Genomic DNA, 22150 nt, shown 5'->3' with positions numbered 1-22150 from the left:
ACTTACTAACACACTCACTTACTAGTGTCCAAAACATGAGCTGTATGATCCAGCAGCCTACAACTGTAGAACATCACTACATCACGCAACACCACAGTGCTATTGCATTCTTGCGGCACAGCTGGTTACAGAGTCACGGAGACAGCTGCGGAAATGAACACTCACCTGCCTCATACACCAAGGCATTAGCTTTTGCCACAGCTCTCTTATAGCAAAGATACAGGGCTGGACCCCACTGTGGAGAAAGGACAGAAAGCCCACATTAAAAAGGGTCAAAGGTCAACTGTTTCTCCTGACAAGAAGCACGGGTGCAACTACAGACGAATGTGGTTTGTCTGTAGCGTAATTCATTTACGGCACTCCCAGTCATGATCAAGACAGACATCGACAAAGAAAACAGATAATCATGATAACTCCAGATTACGAGCTCTTTACAGAAAGAGGTCAAGGCACTAACAATAAATTGCAAAAAACAGAAGGGATAAAACTATGAGACCAGCTTTGGATACTGTGGCCACCTTGCTAAAAGTATAACTGACAAAATAAAGCATTAAAAATTTGCAGGGCTTCTGAACAGAAGGCAAGGAAAAACAAACGCCTTCCAGATTACTGCATGATAGGGAATGAGATGACACACAACAATTTAACCTGCAGTTCTTGCAAAGTAGATAACTGCTAACTGGGCAGCTTTGCATATCCAGCCAAGTGTCAGGCCTGGACAAGGCCGGCTGGCTGCAGGCCAGTGTTGTAGCACACACAGCCAGATTGCAGAAGTGTTTGTATTTATCTTGTTTGACTAAAGCTATATAAAGCCTAAACTTTCCAGTAAAATGAAGACTTCCGTGTTGCACATACAAAGGATCAATTCATTCCCTTTAGTGCCTGAACTGCTATTTCTGCAAAAGTGTTTTTTTTTTTTTTAAATCGTTTCAATTCTCAATTGTTTTGTGGAAGAATGGGTTTTTCTTAGAATTCCCAATCGTTCACATCAGGTTATTTCCACTGAAGAAGCGTTTGATTTACCAAGAGTTGTTCTCTAGCCACAATGAACCACAAGAATAAATATGATAAAATGCAATAACTTTTTCGATCGTCGTACAGGGAGCTACTTTGTCATGTGTGGAATATAATTCTGCCACCGATGAAAGCGGGTGGGAGAAGAGTCCTCGAGAAGCTCTGACCCTGCGGTTCTCAGTGCTGGGGGCGGGACCCACCATGCCTGTGTTGAGGTTCTTGTCCACTCTGCAGAAGGTGTGGGGCGCTGTCTCGCCCTTGCTGGGCAGGAGGAGGGAGATGTCAGTGACGCCCAGCGTGTTGAGGGCCTGCGAGTCGGGGGCGCGCCGGTACGTGAGGAAGGTGCGGTGGGTCGCCGGCCCCCCCGAGCTCAGGTTGGCCGAGCGGCTGTAGGGCGTGGTCTCGATCACCTGCCAGCCGGGCTTGGAGGGCTCCTTGCCCTCGTACAGCACCCTGGGCAGAGGCAAACGGAAGACACAGAGTCACGCTGCTTTTGCATCTTTTACTTACTTACTATCTCGTTTACACAGTTAGTACAGCTGGATCTTGCCAGTCGCTCTCTTGGCTAACATTGTGTACTCAAGAAATAAACACCTGAGACAGTAATCCATAGTTTACAATGAGCAAGTACGTTACTGTGTCCATCTTCACCTTCTCACAACTGAATCACATGGTAATTCAATCACGGTATTGCTCTTACATAGAATAAAGTGCTTCAATGCTCAATGTACTTGGAGTTTTCCAACAAGGTACTTGAAATAATTTTAATAACAACATTTTGCAGTACTTAACCGATTTGCTTAATATAATGATCTTTTTTCATAACATGCTATTACATTTTAGAGCCACTTGTACTCCCCTGAGTGCATTTAAAACTTACCAACGACAGCACATGCAGGAACCGTCACAAACCCATGAAATCCTTTACATTCAGGCTGACTTCACACTGTGTATCTTATTCAAACAGAACCTTGGTAGATCTAGTTATAGCCAATTGTACTGGGCACTTGTACTGACTTTATCCCCATTCAATTGCCCGATGTCTACACCTGTATGCGAGTGCAGTAAATATCTGTCCCGTGTGCCGCCCCTCTCTCACCCCAGGTCGAGGATGGGCGGCTTGTCGTGGCCTCTCCTGTAGCAGAGGAACATGTGGGGGTTGTTGATGAGCCCAGCGCTCAGCTCGGCCGGGTGCCCTCCCTGGGTCTTCTCGATGCAGGTGAAGCCCTCCGGCACCTCCTCCCCGAGGCCGCGGGCGATCACCGCCAGGTCCGTCACGGGCTCCACCGCTCGGCCCCCCCTCTGCTGCCCCTCCTCGTCCAGGGGCGCCGACCGTGCCGCCAGCCCAGCCACCACAAAGTAGTCCACCAGCTGCGGGCATTTCTCCTCAGTCATGCCGTCTGCCTGCCCGCCACTGCTGGGGCCAAGGAGAGGAAGGAGGGCGAGAGAGAGAGAGGGAGAGAGACAGAGAGAGTGAGGAGTGGAAGAGAGAGAGAGAAGGAGAGACAGAGCCAGGGACAGACAGGGGTTATATTCTAGTAACAACCACATCTACAGCTACTATAAAATGTATTTTGTTGAAGCAATAAAAAACAAAACCAAAGAGGTCCTATCTGCTCTTTCGATCGTCATGCTGAAATGCCCCAAACTGCTGGTTTCACTTGTCTCTACCCACTCTGTGCAATCCATTTCAGCAGCCACTCCTCTCTTCACGGCCAAATACTTGTGAACATTATCGTCTATCACAAAAGAATCAAACGCTTGACTGAAGAAGTGTAAATATCTTGAAACGGCTAGTAACTCTCATGTCGCCCTGAAAAATGTACGACTATTTTGATATCGCAGAACACTAACAAGAGCCAGTTCCTATTTTTGCGTTTCTATGGGCGAGTTCATCAAATACACAGAGACAGCAAAAAAACAGGATCCTGTTGTGTCAGAGTGCTTAAAGGCACCAGTAAAAACCCACTTGCATAACTGTCTTGCTGAAGCTGCATTACAGGAATCAAACAAATCTGCCAATGTCAGCTACATGTTTCCTTTACTAAAACTTTCACAACACATGACCAAGTTGCCCTGCAACCTGGGCGCTTCCCAAAAAAATCACCTTTTTCTGAGGAGGCAATTGTGTAGGTGTAGACTATTAAACAGGTGCAAAATTGAAAGTGAGACATGTGGCTTCAGTTAAACAGTGGTTAATAGCAAAACAGGAAGCCAACCCTAGCAACCTGTTTCCTGCGCATTCATGAACTACTTCCCAGGCGCACTGGTGAACGGATGACACTACTTCCTGTGTGGTTTCCGAGGTGACTCCTCCATTGACAGGAAGAACAGAGAATCTAATCTGGAGGATTAATTGCAAAGTTTGGCCTACAGATAAATGAGGGTATTTAATTTTTCATTACTTTTTCAAGTGAAAAACAGCATGTTTTTACAGGCAGGATGGTTCAACATCACCATAATAGTCTATAAACCGAGCATGTGACAACTCAGTCAACCCGAAATACATGTAAAATATGTGCATCCATTTCATCTGTGAGACGTTTAAATAAGCTTATTTAACATCCCTTCAGTTCATGCCCTGGCATGGCCTCTCAGAAAATATGATGTTGAGTTGAAGCTGCCAGATTTACACAGTTGTCTGTGTAAGCAGGAAAAGCTCTCATTGTCCACTAATAGCAAATCTCCTGATCACACCTGAGTCTAGAGAAACAACAACAGCATACTTGACACATACGGGTCACACGCAGGGCTGTACCGCACGGCGTCCAAATTGATTAAAAGGAATCAATTGACGTGGAATGCAAATCAAAAATGTATACCCCTACACATAACGATGGGGGAAACAAATCACTGCGATTACCGTGTTGCGAGTTAAGAAGAAACTTTTACAGTGAAAAGCTATATAGGGGTACAAATACCACGTAGGGCAAAGTGGGGTGCTTTTAAAGCAAAAGCAAACACGTGTGCGTGTGCAAGGTCATTTAGAGCACCTAGGGTTGATCAGGAATATTAACTAAATGCATGTGTGCATGTTCTGAGATAAATCACAGCTTTGCTTTCTATATTTTGTGCACGATCAAAAATTTTAGTAGTTGTTGACAACACTTGTTGATGAATGAAACCCAAGGTGCAGAATGTTCCCTTCCGTTTGGCCTTCACTCACAGGATCTGTAGACATCACTTACAACGTCCTCTTCACAGAACACATTCTTCCTTCATCTAACTCAGCGTTTCTCAATCCTACTCCTGGAGCCCCCCTGCCCTGCATATCTTCTATCTATCCTTGCTCCAAACACACCTGATTAGTGCGATTAACATGCTCTTGATTAAATCAGGTGTGCTCAGCTAATCAAAAGTGCCAATGATGAGTTCAGTCAGGCAGGTAGAGCAGGGAAAGGCGGAAAATGTGTGGAGCAGGGGGGCCCCAGGAGCAGGATTGAGAATCAGTGATCTAACTGATTCATAAGGGAGCTTTGCCTCCTGTCTCAAGCATTTTCACTACGGTATAATGTGGGAAGTGACACTTTTACTTTATGTAATGTTTGATTGATTGATCGCTTTAAGATGTGCACATCAAATCCCACACGTGCTGATGCTATGTCGATTGGCATTTGAGCAGAAGATAATTGGTTTTTCCACAATACGTGAAATGTTTCGCATTACTTCAGTGAAATGGTCAATTGATATGAAACGATCAAGACAAAAATTCAAGTGCTGCATGAGAGGAACTCAAATGGGGAAGAATTATCAAGTGGTGGCGGTATGGGCTAAATATAATAATATATTTTAAGCCTTTGGTCACAGGTGATACTTATTTGCATATGAAGAACACGAGAAATGAACAGATACAACAAGTAAGCATTATATGAAAATGGAGCAGTCTGCCATGCAGAACAACTAACAACATGTGCCAAAGAAAAGTTCATATTACTGCTGGACAGATCTAATAGGCTTCAAAGTTTCCTTTCACTTTTGTGATCTTTCATTTCTCTTATGTGTAAATACACATGTGGATGTGTAGCGCTGAAATCAGTCCTTCTGTTGTGTAGATCTGTGGTGCACTTTCGTTTTTTAACTACGCACACTAGGCTTTTGAACTTGTGATCTCAGCACTATGTTTGGCACTGACGTTTGTTCATATGTGGTTTGAAGTCTTCTGTTTGCGCAACTTCTCATGTCGCAGATGAACTTTATAAGTCACTCCGGATAAGACTTTCTGCTAAATGACAATGAGGTAACAATATACTTGAACAGCAGTTTCCACGACACAAGCTGCCGCGCCCTGCCTTTCACCCAAAGAGGCGAGACTCTTCACACATTCGGGGGAAAGGAAGCTCTGCCCATCTTCTGTCAAAGAAAGTCTGAGACACAATTTGATTAAATTAGGACAGAAAGGCAGTTCATTGATTATGGGATCACGTACGATAGTGGATCCAATTCAGAGTCAATTCGTTCCAAACAGCTTGTACACATTGTGTCATATTTCGTTAGCATATTGCCTCATCTAGTGTGGCTTACATAGTTTATGAACCATCCATTCATGCAGCTGGATATTTACTAAGGCAATGTGGGTTAACTGCCTTGCCCAAGGGTACAACAGTAATGCCCCAGCTGGGAATCAAACTATAAAAAATACACAGTAAACAGTTCTTGGATTAACTTGAAATAAACTAGAATGAGAAGTACCAAACAGTGCTGGTCTAACCCCCTAGAGCCCACTGAGCTTTCTGTCTGTCCTATTAATGCATCTGCATATCTTCAATTATACTTCCCTCCCACTAGTGCAGACGGTCAGCATGGAAACAAACTCTGATCTGAAACCTGTGTGTGTGTGTGTGTGTGTGTGTGTGTGTGATGCATAACATGCAAATTAGCTGACAGAAATAACACAACAGGGTCACAAAAGATGTCACTCCAACAAAAGAGGAGAACTGGTTAAGACATATGAGAAATGCAAACATCACTACAGGACAATTTCTAACCACACTCCTACCTCACTAAAATACTTCCAACAGGAGTATTCAAAAACAATCACACACGGAAAATTTCAGAAGACTACGTAGGCAATATTTTTTTATAAAATATGGATAGTTACAAGTTTAAATGACTCAGATGCTTCAAAGAACAGGCAACAAGCCACAGGCAAACCAAAATGACAAGTGATGGTATTTTTATCACTTACAGTATAATTGTGGCCAGCAGGATGGGCTACAGGTAACATAAATTATTGAGACCTTCAAGACTTAAGAGGCCCAATTCATTTTAAATAATTGATAGCTGTTAATATACTGTTCTTCAGCCCAATGATAACCCCAAAGCATGTGTATGCAGATTACAGCTGCCTGGCCCAGGCCATTGGGAAAGGCAGCTGAATCCTCTCCAAGTGTCTGCAGCTGATAAGGGCTGTGCAGACCAGCGAAAGAGACAAAGACGCGATTGAGGGTTAACAGTAACCAACACCCTCCCACAAACTCCCCCGACACTGCAGGTCCCAGACAGCTCCCTGCCCTGGATCTGCCCTTGCTGTTCCACAGCCTCTCACTGCTCTGTCATTATGATTTGTGGGCCAGGTCAGCAATCCCGGGTATTTAAGCAATCATATTCTCAGGGGCACTCCTCTCCAGCCAAGCACCTGCATCAGACTCTGTACACTGCTGTTTGCAGACTCTGCATACTCCAGCTGGATGTGGCCTCTCAAGCTTTAATTTGGATACACAGTGTGGGTGTTCTAACGCACTGTGAGTCATTCACGCATAATTCAAATACTGTTTTCTGATCCTTTACCGTCCTGTGCTGCCTAATCGACTGATGTACGGAGGCAGCATCTACCCTCGGAAACCCTCACACAATGCCCAGAGGAACTGACATCTCTTGTGATTGCTGCTTCTTGTAGCCTTGAGGCGCCCTTGGGTACTCTTTACTGCAAAGCATCTCAACAGAAGACAGGTGCTGAGAATTGTTCCTGCCTTTGCATCTTGATTACTCCTAAACAAACCTGATGAAGAAAAATTGGCTGTGTGAATATGCCATATGGAATAATGAGTGGGAGGCAGCATCAATAAGAAGTGGTTTAATAAATTTGATTAATCAAACCTCCTTGCCTACACTGACACTGACTTGTCTGCAAATTTGATGTGCAATTCTTCTTACATAATTACTTTTATTACTAATTTGTATTCCAGAATATCACTGTTTTAGCATTTTTTTGCGGGAAAACACATAATGCGATCATTGTACAGGTTAAGGTTCTCAGGAAAAACACTAGGAAAGCTGGGTCATTCACTTGCTAGGGCGCCCACGTGCCCACGTCGACATCACAGCCCAGGGCCCTGACAGAGGAAGTATTCAGTGCTGCTGAGCTGAGGGTGAATAGAGCATCACAGAGAGATGCCCAGTTGGTACAACGGCACCCACGCCAACACAGGGGCATCACAACAATAGCACTCTCATGGGAGCATGACCAGCCCACAATGCCTCATTGAGAACCGGGCACCTGATGTCATCATGTACGCATTTATATAAAAACAGAGACAGACAAGAGGAGGAAAAACGCGGCCTGCAGAGGAGCAACAGCCATCAACAGGCTGACCGAAAATAGCATCACTCTGAACGCTGACGTGACTAAGAGACTGATTCTTTTATAAGGCCTCAACAGCACCTAATGATCTGTTTTGGTTTCTCACTTGTGATCCACTTAATTAATTCCCTTCTAGCCCACTACAGTTGCAGTTTAAGTAGTGTCTGTGTGTTTGTCTACTCACACATTCAAATCAACTTGTTCAGAATAGAACTTGTTCATAGGTCCAGATCACAGACACAGAAGCTTGCCTATCTTAACACCCAAGCACCCACTGAGAAAGCAATCATATGAGCAGAAAAGCAAACAGACCTTACATAAAATTCATCTTTCAGCAATAATCAACAACAAACAAAACACACAAACAAATTACAGCCACAATAATCAATATATATATATACAAGTGACACCTTCGCACATTTTTCTCCAGTTAAAACAAAAACTGTGCTCTGGAACCCAAACCATGACAGATGTAGAAGGAAAGCCAAACCCTTTTCCCCCTAAAGTTAGCAGCATGCGTCATTTAAGGTACAAAGCCCTCTCAAAAGCAGAAAGGAAGTCCCTCCAGGCTGACATCCGACACACTTAAGAACTACACTGTGCATTTCAAATCATGAGCAGCTAATACCACAACACTTCACTCTATATTTACCACAGAGCTTTTTCCAAACACTCCTTGAGCATCATCTTGCTGATGTTGCAACACACTGGCAAAGGAGTATTTTCAGCATGGAGCAGGTAAGTACAACACCCACAGTTTTCAATGAACATCTCAGTCCTTTTGGCTGCAGGTGAATTTCAATGTTTTCTTATATAACAAAATAATACCTGAAATAATGAGTCCCATGTGATCCATGTCACCAGGTCCAAACCACCCATGTCGAATGGTAAAAACACGAACATCAGGGACAACTGACCGAAGCATGGAGTAATTCCAGCGCAAACAGCAAAACCTCCCTCCATTAATGGTCCCTCATCTCATTTTTTTTCTGAACTCCCACACAACTTTCCCAAGCTGTTACAAGCCAAACAAATAAAAAAAACAGAAAGCCTTAAAACAAAAGCACCAATTAGCCTCATTTTGTGCAACTAGAGCGTAGTAGGTTCTGTTAACTCCATCTCAGATTCTCCTCAGTCCTCTCCATTCTCAGCGCCCTACCTCTATGTCACCGTGTGACACTCTGTTCAGGACCTGTGTAGCAGAGGGCTGACGCTCAGCCAAAATCACAATCCCACACAGGTTCTGGGGCTGAAGCCATCTTGCTGGGGCTCATGTTGTCCTGCTTTCGCAAAAAAAAAAAAAAAAACGCGTTGATTCCGCTCCAGTGGCGTTTGGCGAGCCACGTGGCCGCAGCGTCTCTGACTGTCAGCACTCCTGAGAAACAGCTATTTCCAGTGGGCACCGCTATTTAAAGCTAGTTCTCAAATGCTCCTCCCTGTAATAAAGTGAGGGGCACTGGGCCTACTGTGCCTTACAACGGAATAGGTACAGAAGTGGCCAACACTATAGCACTGCTTGCTCCAAAGGAGGCATTCAACATGAGCTCATTCCCACGGGCGCTACAGCATTTTGCAGACTATTAAACGCGACAAAGAGGCAGGCAGAGAAACAGTGCGCGGCAGAGGATGACTCTAAAGCTGTCTAGGAGAGACAGTTAAAATTCCCTCGGGAGAGGTGGGGAAGAAAACATCTCAACAATAAGCACACGTATGGGAGTTAAACAGCTGGCTCAAGAAAATGTACGACTCAAATTCTACCCGACTGTCGACTACATAAATTAAATGATACGAAACCATTTTATCCCTTCAAAAAATTTAAAGCTGTGTAAACCATTGTGAGGTTACTATTACAACTTGATTGTCTATCCTGTCAAATTATCATGTCTTACAGATGCCTTAATAAAGCTGTATTAGTATTTTCAGGGTTTGCTGCATAGAAGTGTACTATCCACTTCCTTTCCCCAGCTACACACACCAGAGTTTCCTATGGCAATTCTAACCAAACACTGCACTCATCAGATCACTATTTGGCAAGCCGTGCAGAGCAGCAGTGTGGTGTAGTGTTTCATACACTGGACACACGGGTCAGGAGGCTTTGAGTTTGAATCCTATGCGCAAGACACAAACATGAACAGCTCCTACGACAAGAACGGCTATGTCCACGCGTAAGACAAGCGAGTCTCCTGCCTAGAGGGCATCTTGTCGAATACAGTAAATGGGTGTAGTGTAACATTTCCTCGTTATTGGCACATCGCAGATTCGAGTTGGCTGTATGTTTTTGTTTACGCGCTCCTGAGAGCAGAGCGGGCGGTGACACACAGTCCTTGGCTGAGGTCAAAGGGACTGTGTCTTGAGTTGGGTGAGATGGACAAGCCCCAGAATCTCACACTGCGTGTTTATGTGTGTGTGTGTATGTGTATATGTGTGTGTGTGTGTGTGTGTGTGTGTGAGAGAGAGAGAGTACGGTCTGCAGGCTGACAGAAAGCAAAAGCAAAGCCAGGGAAGGAAGACGGGAAAAGGAAGAGGGATTAAAGAGATAGATGACAGGGGAAAGGCGAGAGGGAGAGAGAGCCAGTGAAACAGTGAGAGGAGAGAAAGGGAGAGCGGTTTATTTTGAGCGGTCGCCAGGTTTGATGTCGCAGGCTGAAGTGTAGTCATACCAGTACGCTGGATAAATATATTCCCCACGGTGAAAGAAAGGGAGGGGGCTGGAAACATGGAGGGTACTCTGTGTGCTTGTGTTTGGGCGTGTTCCTGCATGTGTGCATACGTATGCATCTCTGTATGCTCATGCATATTACACTGATTTGTGCATGAATGCCTAATCATGCACACTGCATTTCCCCAAAGGTCAGTCTGTGCAGCACTGGCAAATGATATATACAGACAGAAGATGACAAGTGAATGTAAAATACAAGGGTAAAACAGACAGCCTCATAACTAGCCACATGCTAATCTTGTAAGAGACGTGGATTTTAGCGATTTTAACGGCAAGAAGATACAGAGAGTCAGGGCTGGTGCTCCTAGTGTGGAGACAGAGCAGTTCGAGACCCCATTTATTTACCAGCTGAGAGCTCTTATGGAGATGCCGAACCCACACGAGATATTACTGAATCATCACTCCGAAGTAAAATGATTCCAATTTTATTTCCTTAGAGGCAGCAGTGTGGAAGCAATGGAATAATAACAAGGTCCCCATAAATAGGCCTGTATTTATTATCACCTTAAGGAAAATGGAGACAGATGTGACAACAGTCAAAAATCTGACTAAATCAGACAACAAAGTACCATTCGGGATCTGGGGCTCAAAAAATGCAAGGATCCCTTTATGCAGTATTTTTTAAATGGACCACCCCAGCAAGCCTGTCAGCTTAGTCTGGTTTTGCCAAGCAGTTCAGACAGGGGAAACAAGCTGACCATTTTACACATGGCCACATTTTTATGTAAGACTTGAGCTAATTTACAAAGGCACTGTCAACTGCAGTCCATTTCACAAGAACAAAAAACAAAACCAACTGAACACCATGTTATGTCAGAACAAACTCAGCAGCCACAGTTAAATGTTTACCATTTCCCAGAGCAGCAATAATATCATTACCTTTGTCAGTATCATCAGATTGACTTATATTGAAAGTAATATGGTGTACTCATAATCAGAACATAAGAGATGAATACACTGCAGCTTAGATCACGTACTAAGGTAAACAGAGATGTTATATAAAGGGAGAGGAAAGGGGATGAGTAAGAAGCCAGCTAGACGCACAGGATGCCACAGGCACAGACAGAGACGCAGCTATCACCACTTTACTGAAGGTGACAGCGAGGGGGGGCTTCAGTGTCTTTTATCTCAACTCAGTCCCAACCATGCAGCAGCAGGAAAAGGCAGTCCTCCAAAAAAGGGAGAGATGCACCATCCCACAGCACCGCTCAGATCCTGTCTGAATGCCCGCTTCCTGATTTGATGTATTTATGGGTTGGACGCACCTCCTTTATAGCAATGCACAGCTGGCTAGGCAGTTTCACTGACAGAAATACAAACCAGTTCCGCAAACCCCGCTCAGCTAGTGAGGGTCAGGAACAGCTGGGGAGGGCCTGGGCCTGGGCCTGGGACACGACCCCAACTCAGGGACTCCTCACATCAGAGTAGAAACTTTCTCCTCTTCTCCAGTGTCAGTGACACTGAGCAGGGCTGAAACTGGAGGAGGTTTCAGGTCAGGCCTCCGTTTTTTCCTTTAATATGGGGACAATTATCACACAACACATCTCTTTTCCATGCAATTCCACCACAGCTAACTTTGACAATGCCGAACCCAAATGGAAGACTAGGTTCTGTCCAATAATTTTAAATAGAGGAGGGATACTAAAGCCATGGCTATTTTTTCTTGACCCACCAAGTGTCTTTTCCATGTCACCTAGTCAGAAAATTGGAAAAAAAAATGTCATGTAGATCCATTTATTCAGTTATTGTTTTAAACTCCTTTAATAAACTAAAACCTCTTTAACTGTTATGGATCTGTTATCTGACCAGAGTGGTGCTGTGTTAACTGGAGATCGGACCCCTATGCACTAGACTACGATCAGATTTCTCTATGTAACCCTAATTTTATCCATAAGCTATGGGAACAATGAGGCTGATCTGTTGCTTTTGGACTTGCTCCAACCACACGATGCAATTCATAACAGTCATTCCAAGCCCGTTGAAGTCAAAATCACATATGAAAGGTTAATGACATGCTGGTTATCTAACCAACAAGGTCATTAAGATCCATTCTAAGGCCCCTGTAAGTTAATATCTGTTGACAACACATTTAGTGTTTAGAGTACAAAATATGTCATAAATACCTCTTCCCCAGCTACAAATATTTACAATAAAAAACCTCTGTAAATGTTGAAGATATATCCAAACAATACCCATAACTCAGTCTGGCATGTTGATCTTAACCCTCTCTAAAGTCATGATTTGCAATGTAAAGAATGAACTGCAACTTCAACCACTTCCTTGTGAGTATTTTCAAAATACAGCTAAATAATTTTAGCCTTGAATCTATAAGGTCCCCAGTTTTACCTCTTTTTTTTACCTTACCTTTGTCCTTTTTCACTTTCAGAGGGGATTACAAAAGTGGGGGTGTCTGAGACCAAAACTGTTTGGTAGCATTTGGAATACTGGTCCCTAAAGTATTTCTGGATACATGTATAGATGCAAAAATAAAGAACACAGAAAATAATTTAGTTGATGTAAGTGTGTGGTTTTCACAAAGACATGTAATGCTTACAATCCTACATTTGGGCTCTAGGGCTTCTTTCCTTATCAAACACAAGGAACCATTTTCCCTACAAAACTGCAATTCCTGACAAGACACAACATGCTCCAGCACACCGTGGCTGTAATGCTTGTTGAGAGGGGAGACAGAGTCAACCTGTTTGAGATGGCAGCCATGGTGACAAATTTACAATGTTACACAAGCACCTACCTCATTTCGGCAGACCCCAATAAGCACCATCTCAACAAACCCCTACAAGCTAGTTTATAAAAATCTACCAAAACCTCCCAAAATCATCTATTACTCAAAAGCCTTGAACACACAGTCAGCCTCATCAGGGAATACTGATTTTTGATTAATGGTGTAGATGGTGGCAATAAGATGACACAGCGCTGCAGAGGACTACAGTTATCAACTTGCACGCATATCAATAGTTCATCTAAGCTGGACATGCACAGCCCTTCATCACAACCTTCAAACAGGCCAATTAAAGGAATAATAACTTAAAGAGGGAAGGTGCTGATCAGTCCATATCTTTGACTTACATTGCTGTCATTGAGCAGACTTGAACACTGAATGTTAATCTGTCAGACTTGCTTTTAATTCTCAGTTTAACAAAATATCTGGTATTCCAGTCATTCCTTTCCCACTAACAGCAGATTTCATTCAGACAGTTTACTGAGTCAATTTAAGTTCAGCTGGAACTGCAAGTGATGAATGCAGCCAGGCCTGTTGCTGTGGATACATAGTATTCAGTAGTTTAGGTAAAATGAAAAGTAGAACCAGTCCAATACTCCAAAGGTGGAGTTGTGCACCATCTGCCCTAGTCTAACAAGAGCCTTTTTTATGAAGAATTGGATTACAGCTCATACGATTCACAGCCATGCACATCAAAGTGCTGAATGTGCAGGGCCATTGTGTCTATGAAGCAGTTGTATCCTGTACCCCACACAGTACAAAGGTAATCTCATTTTTCATATCCACGGGAGATGGGGAGATTACCTGAGTGTGTCCACATTCCCTTTCACGCCTCAGTAGCTCAGAATGACGGGTAGCAAAGGGCATCTTGAGCTGCATGCCAGCTGAACAGCTCTGAAGGGACAAAACTGCCCAGCCATGCTCGCAATAAGTCACATTTTCTTGAGGCTTTTGAAATGAGTTTAATGGACCCCATCTAACTGCATGAGTAAGCATGAAGTAAATGATCCTTGCAAGTCAGATGTATAGGATAAATGTACCTATTAAGCCCATGTACCTACTAAGCCTGATGATACATTTAACCACAAATAAAAAAAACTGTTTATGAACATGTTTGCATAAAGCTTAGTTTGGTCTTGAAGTGACACTAGTTTCATGCTATTCACACTTTTGTTGTTATTTCCGGCCATGTGTCACCACTTCACAGCGGCTAATTTGACAGACACCCAAACTTGAGCAATCCAAGAATATCATATTTTACAACAGTCAAGGGCAGATTAAGTGATGAGAACTCACATTTAAAATAAATTATGACATTAACGCTATGCAATATACGCACATGAACTGAATTACTTGTATTGTATTAGAATCACTGGAATCCTTGCCCTTTGACAAGTTGGGATTTTCAAGTTTACAGTTATGACACATGTGACTAGTCATACCGTGGCTGCATATTTGTGTAATGTGCTGTAGCAAACTAGATTTACCCATAGCCTAAAAATTCCAGTGTGTCTTTTCTTACTTTATCATAACATGACATGTGCATTAGGTCACAAAGAATTATATTTTGTAACTCTTTCTAAGGTTGGCCTAAAGGGTACAGTACAACTATGAATCATGTATATACTGTAAAAGGTAAAGTAAAATAAATGTATATTTCATGTTATATTTTACACTATCTTTGCTTAAAATTGTAACATATTAACTATATTTATATTGCAGATAATTTGTTTCTCTATACCTCCTACCAGTAATATTTTAAATTCAAAGCAAATTGCCATTGTTCCTAATGAGCACAGTAACCCATCCACACAGATAGGAAAACCACCATTTATATTCAGTTACTGTACAAATGGGAAAAGAAACCCGTTTCTTCTTTTCAAATTCAGTATATGCGGTGGGTAAGGACCTTTTCACAGCAAGTCGACGTGATGCATTTTCAAACAGTTCAAAAGTTTTACTTCATATCCAAAACAAATTAAAAAAACTGAATTTGTTTATCCCTCTTGCAACTACATGCAGACTAGAATTCCACTGCTTTCACTCCAACTTTTCCACTGTGCTTGGTCCTTCGTCAAGCTCTAGTGGGCATTTTCTGGACAAACTACAGGTGAGAACAGACACTCTAAGTGCTGTGGTCTTGCTCTTCTTGAGTATTAAATGTGCATTTCCCCATGTAATTAGTAGTAACGGAACACAGTGAAAAAGTGTTGGATCTGGCTGTGTCTACAATCAACCACTTTGACTTGATGTAAGTGTCCCTCATGATCACATTGTAACAGGGTATGCTATACTGCACTATTTCCACAAGGAGAAAAAAAAAAGGAAAAACACAAATCAGAAAAAACCAAATGAGATGAAAAGTGAAATCATTCCCTGTCAGCTTACAAAAGGAGATTGGGAGGAATTATTATGTCATGTGTCAGTAACAGTTAGTCTGCCACAGAGTGATGAGAGGGGGTGTGGGCGACTCCGTTCATATCCTCAGGGCTGGGAATGGATTTTCGGGGGAAAGACTACAGAACAGTGTGGCAGTTCTGAATTCTGAACACTTTGTTTGTTTTTGGTCCCTGGCTGTCTCATGCTAGGTTCTCTACACAAAATGGCACTCAAAGAATCACGTCTGGGAAACAACAGAAACAATTAACAAGTGGTACACAAGGTGGGGCACTGACGCAAAGGCAAGCACGTCATCACCACAGCTTAGTGTCATTTTAGAGCAGTCTGCTTCCAGTCAAGTCTGACTGCATTTAAAAAAAAACTCTCACAGTGCATACCTTTACAATCACCAACTTGGTGCATCTGGCTAGTCTGAAAAATCCTTCACCACCAACAACACAACAACACTTCTGGATTTATAATGAACTGCGTAAGTGCCAGATATTTAGCTGACACTCCTATTAAATGTGAGCACTTGTGAATACCTGAGCTATATATTGGACACAGTATAGTTTTTTTTAAGGGAAAAGATGTCTAATGTGAATTTTCATACATTTAATACATTAATACCGGGAAAAAAATCCAACAGATGAAAACCTATGATAAAATTAGGAAATCACAATTATACTGTGTGCAGAGTCACTGTTATACCGCAAGTAAAAATGATGTTTCAAGTGGGTAAAGTATACTGTTATCGTTGCAGTGTTGTCCATTTTGACAAACTACAGTCACGGTGTGGCTAATAGAGGCAGTCTTACCTCTGGACCAAACAACAGACCAATTCCCCCATTCAGTGACAGGGACTCTCCACTGCAGTCTTTGGATGGGACTTTAAATCGCAGTCATTACCCTTTGCGGTCATTAAAGATCCCAAGGCATTTCTCGAAAAGAGCAGGAGACTTCCTGCTGTCTTGGCCAAAATTTCCCATGAGGCTCTTTCAGGCTGGCCATCTAATAATCTCCCAGTTTAATTATCGATATTGGTTCCTTCCAATACAACCCATCTGATGAGTGGTGTGCATTCTGAAGCAAAATGGCTGCCAGGCAACACCAACATGCAACTCCCCTGCTCCCCAAACGCCTCATTATGATTGCTATTTGACTACCTTCATCTCTTGACATGCTAGGAGTACTACAAGTTTTGTTTTGTATTGTATTATTGTATGCAAACAAACAAATACCTGAAATATGTCTTAATATCCTTGCTTAGTGTTGAGAACTATCATACACATTAGTGCACTTGACTACTGCAGAACTATTAAACTGTTGCCTTAGAAGATCATGAACAAGCACACTTTCCATCTATCTCAAACCACTAACTCTGTCAGAGCTAAGGAGGGGAGCTTAATTGAATCAAGAGTTCAGTCAAGACAATCACGACTCTGGCGGTGAAGTGCCTAGCTGGAACAAAAGCCAGCAGACACTAGAACAGAGAATAGGGTGCAATCAGCTATATAACAGTGTTGTTTTAAAAACTGTCCATGACCAAACGCTGTCTACAGAACTGAATTCTAAAGCGAGGCACAAACAGCGAAATGCATGTAGTGAAACAGGTTGAGTCAATATGGCATCACTGTTTCTTCATGTCGCCAACGTGGGACCTATGGTCATAGGAGTTGTTTACGCTGCTTGTAAACTGGAAGCCATTCGTTTAAAATAATGTGTATGACACTGTCGTTCTTCTTTCATTTAAGTATATGAATGCATTTTAAACGGGACGCGCAACATTCTGAAATTATGCCATCTGTTCATGGAAGCAGTGGCGAGCAATATGTAGGTTAAACTACGGCATAAATCCGACCCAAACCAAAATATCGCCGTCTCACGTCAGTGGAAGAAAAGGACAAACCACGCGTCGTACAACTGGGACACCATGTCTGAATTTGTAAGATGACTACTGTAGCTAGTAGCTACTACCCCAGTTAGCTTCTGTTGCTGCTAGTTTGCTACAGTGGGTCCGTCTTGCTTGTTGCAATGACCGTTTTCATAAAGAGCAAACTGAAGTCAGGCATAGTATTCATCACGGTCAATTTCGCAAACTAGGCAGAGAACACAATTTGCCCAGTCGTGTGCCTGTTGACAACGTATTCATTTATATGTACAATCGTATTCATTTAGTATGCATGTGGTCATAATGTCGATGTCAATGGAGAATTAACTGTTTGGCGTCTGCTTGTAAAAACAGCAAGGCGTCAATAGCTCAGTCGTTCGCTTGCTTTCACAATGATTCTGCGTTCGCTGACTAATACAGTGCACCCCCGCCCCCTTGCATACAAAACAGCAGGCAAAAGAGAAAACTGTACGTCGCAGCCGAATTATTCTGAAAACAAAAGTAATGTGGGGAATCAATACACGTCGTATACACTACTGGTGAAAGTAACCCTTTCGCTTGAGCAGTCGAGAGATGCAAATTCGCTTGTTTTGCCTTGTTAGAGTCCACCGAACGAAACATGGGATCACTTAGCCAGCTACCAACCAAGCTAGCTAGAGTACTAGCTACCAGCTAGCTAACGTTAGCTACAATTGGGTGCGAGATAAACGACAACAACATGGACTGGCTTCACCAGCAAGCTACCACATTAATATCGTGTGACAGGCGTCTTACCACGTAATCCTTGCTGGCAGCTTCGGTGGTGCTCTGCAAATGTCATCTCTCTAACGGTTTAAGTCATGTTGAAGTATTTTACGTCCATGTCTGATAACGTCTTCGCTAGCATTAGAATGTGTTTCTTCGACCCTAAAGGATGCAGGGGAGTACCGTCGTGGATGGCTGTGTTGGGAGGGGTCACGGGCCTCCGTCTCCGGTCGACCATAGAGGGCCGAGCGACAGTATCTCCATACTAGATACGTAAAATATGGCGATGTGCTACAGAGCGAACACTGCCTCCTTTCGGTGCGGATGACCTACATGGTGATTATATCTTTCCCACAGTAGCGCTCAAATAACCAGTTCCCTTTTCATACGACTAAGACCACGTCTTCATTGCTCAATGATATTCGAGTGTGTCAAAGTTTTGAAAGGTAGTTTTTTTTACACGGGTACAGAGAAACTCGTTGTTTCCACTGACACAGGGGCGTTAAGTGGAGTTCTTAAGTTGTTTGAATGTAATCAGCATCGACTTCATTTTTTTTGTTATTGAACTCTCCTCTGTTATCCAGTCAGGTCTCCCTCTAAAAGTGATACACACACACACACACACACACACAATTCAAAGGCTGAATCCCAACAGTCCCCAGAACAAAACATTTTTTTCCCTCATTCCTCATTTATTTTTCTTGTAAAATATTGTGAATATACAGTCTTAAAAAATCTTTATCTTGTTAGGTTTAAGAAGCACCTATGGTTTAAGAATATTATATACAACAGATATTGTTTCCCTGGTTATTAGAATTCCAAAATAAACATTAAAAACAAATGTAAAGAATTTTCACAGAAGCAAACATTTTTGCACTTTATCCCATGAAAAGGGAAACTAATACAAGTACATATGCAAACAACATAACACCATAATAACAATAGCAATCAATAGTAACGTCAGTAAAAAAAAAAAAAAAAAAAAGGCCATCATCTTACCGTCCCTGTTTCTTATCACATTTTATGCTGCTCAACAGCTACACCTATTGGCAGAGAACAGAGCTCAAATTTCATGTTACTGCAGTACAGGCTGCTCAGCTGGAACTCATTGCATATCAAGGAAATCCCACTCAGGTCTGACATGAGTAACTTCTTTCAATTCACATTGTTGTGAATTCACATTATAGTCTACAGCCCATATAAAACCTGATATGGCTCCAACTTCATGCAAGACACAACAGCCTTTTCAAGAGTGACGGTTAATGCCGTTAAGAGACTTTTGCATCAGTAACTGCTTAAACATTCAAGTTACTTGTGGTTTGTTTAACACAAAATTGGCAGTCATTTTAGATCACTTGCAAAACTCCAAATAAGACAATTCCAAGAAAAACTGCTCCCTGTTAATAGCAATCACAGGTCTCAGCATAAATGCAGACACAGAATAGATATACAAACTGGGCATGCAGAACACACAACTTATGCTTCTCTTTCCTTTTCTGGATAGTTGCTAAATGGCAACAAAATGAGTTTGTTATGCAGTATTTGCAGCGAAATAAACCGGAAAGTGCATAATGCAAATGTACTGATCAATTTTCTCTGCATTCAGGGTCTCCTCTCACATCAGCTATATAGTCCTCAAGTCTAAGATCAGCTGCCAGCGCTGAGCCCTAGAGAAAAAAAAAAATCAGTACTTCATATTCTCCTATGCCTCTTCCACCACCAACATCACACGATCTGCATGATCCCACCTATGTTTCCGCTACATGTCCTGCTTCACTACCTCGGCAAACAGTTGATTATCAATACCTAGTTCTTAAAGGCTAGTATAAGCTACCTATGCAGTGCAACATTCATTGGCCCCAACAGTTGTTCATCTAATTCCACATGTTTTCTTACAGTTCACTCTATTCTAGAAGAGCTGGGAGTGCAATTAAGACTGAAACAGAAAATAAAAGGACCGACCATATGGTGCACAAAATGGGACAAATCAGACAGTTAGCACTGCGAATGATTCAAGACCTCATCCGTTTCTGAAACTATGCACATCAACCTGCCACTGTTAAAACCAGCATTGTAACATTAAGCTCTTGCTTAGCATCAAATGACCAAGCACTGCCTCCCATATGCTTCATCACAAGCCTCCTGGCTCTATCCTCCACCATTTGTATTCTCACAGCTGGCTAAATCCATGATCCAGATCTGCATCTGCAAGCTCAACAAAATTCAATTTTCAATCACTTAACGTAAAACGCTCAGTCTTATTCAGCAGACCATTCTGCCTACACAGTAGGCACTAGGACAGGTGTACGGAGGGGTTACGGGACAATACTGGTTTTTACATGAAATTACAAATTGCACAATTGTTGTGGCAGTTTTGGGGAAACATGAAAGATGATGAGGGGCTATGCACAACAGCACTCAATCTCCCTGATCATTACTACTTTCACCAATGCTTTCCATACATAATCATTAGATTAACACTATGGTCACTGATTGCACTATATACAGCTGTTTTATGTAGGCAATTAAAGGTGCTTACATTAATTGCAGCATTGATCAGTGCTTGTTTTCAAACATTTAGTAAATTGATTCAGATGAAATAAAGGCAAGGTATGAGCTTACAAAAATGAATGGGAAGAATTGCATTTTCTTTTTGTATGAGTGCCAGATTAGGTGCTTGGCCTTTCTAGGTGCTTTTCACTTTCAGGGTAAAACACCGCAAATCCCTGTGCCAATGACTGTCTAATATTTCAATTCAATGGCAAGCTTCCTACTAGAGAGGCAGAAATGTTTTTATGGGAGGGAGAAAATACCTGTAACACTTGCATTTAATACCTCACCGACGTAATGAGACCATGCAGTGCTAAAACAGACCCCCCCTGACAGCAATTCTAATACATCTCAGTAAAAACAGTATGATGTGACTCCTGAAAAGTGACAGCATTAAAAACAAACAAAAAACAAAACAATTACAAAACATGTGCTGACACAACATATACACAGCTGAGAAATGAAACAGCAGTATAAAATGTTATGACCTGCTGCTTTAAACACCACTAATGAAACCTCCAGTTTGGAGGCTTTTGCTATGGTGTGTAGTTCTTACACCAATTGCAAATTATTAGGCTTTTCTTCCTTTATATCTGTCTGTACACATAACCTTATATATATCCAACTTTGTGTAAAAATATACATTTCTTCATAATAATTACTATTTTGTTACACAAAATATGTTATACTCTCCTTATGGCATTGACTCTGGATTAACCTGGTGCAAACTCCACAGGTAAATGAAAGGGAATACAGGAGCAAATCACAGTGGCTGAGATTACTTGACTGCATTTTTCAGGTCCCACATCCACAAACAGGGACAAAGATGATCAATTATGGAAATATGCCTTTCATTACTTTTGCATTTGCCGTTTGTACTTCAATTACTTAAATTACATCACAATAAAAATGCATTATTTAAATATATGCATTTCAGATCGGTCTCCTTGGTGGGAGCTCCTTTTTACACATATACTACACAGAACAGGACAGTATAGTCCGTGCAAGCATATAGAGATTGCATTTGACAATTAGGTACTTGTTTTGAATGACGGATTAAACCATCCCGGCAAGAAACCTGGCAGATCCAATTCTTGTTCAAAAATAATAGGCCCATTAAAACATTATTAAATGTACAAATGAATGCAAAGAGCACCAATGACAGTTCAGACTGCGCAAAGTGATCATCTGTGAGAAATGAAAGTCTTTGTACTACTAAGATCTGCTGGCTGGAAAATTAACCTTTACATAAATGCAGGAGAAGAAAAGCTATTTTTAATGGGGCAGCGTGAGCACTCTCCTGAAGTGCGACTGAATTGTGACATGCTGATATGATGCCAGCGAATTCAGAACAGACAGTTCCATATCCTTACTGAGCTTGCCATTGGTTCCAAAGACAGCGGGCATGAAATCACACCAGACACGGGTAAAACAGCATGGCTTGCCTCCTGCTGAGGACTTCCTGCTTCTCCTCCAGGGTGTTAATGCCTTTTGCATCAAATGCTCCATTATTTCGTGCCATAGTGATGATTT

The 22150-nt window shown here is 42.2% G+C and overlaps 1 protein-coding gene across 4 annotated transcripts in view; it reads right to left on the bottom strand.

Moving 5' to 3' along the window:
• LOC118784256 (DENN domain-containing protein 4B-like) overlaps positions 1-18278 on the bottom strand; it is a 38278-nt gene extending 20000 nt beyond the window's left edge. Inside the window, exons 1-4 of one of the 4 annotated variants that reach the window (XM_036538358.1) lie at positions 18098-18278; positions 2114-2431; positions 1215-1467; positions 166-235 (exon numbers count right to left, since the gene is read on the bottom strand). In XM_036538358.1, coding sequence (XP_036394251.1) covers positions 166-235; positions 1215-1467; positions 2114-2409 — 619 coding nt within the window. In that variant the 5' untranslated portion in view covers positions 2410-2431; positions 18098-18278. Of the gene's footprint in view, positions 1-165; positions 236-1214; positions 1468-2113; positions 2432-2689; positions 2852-3121; positions 3191-18097 lie in introns of those variants that run through there. The other 3 variants (XM_036538357.1, XM_036538359.1, XM_036538356.1) reach the window with 3 other exon arrangements.
• Between the last annotated feature and the right edge of the window lie 3872 nt (positions 18279-22150).

This window comes from Megalops cyprinoides, chromosome 10, assembly GCF_013368585.1.
Source record: "Megalops cyprinoides isolate fMegCyp1 chromosome 10, fMegCyp1.pri, whole genome shotgun sequence".
Classification (NCBI taxonomy): domain Eukaryota; kingdom Metazoa; phylum Chordata; class Actinopteri; order Elopiformes; family Megalopidae; genus Megalops; species Megalops cyprinoides.
This window is presented reverse-complemented; position numbering and strand designations above follow the sequence as displayed.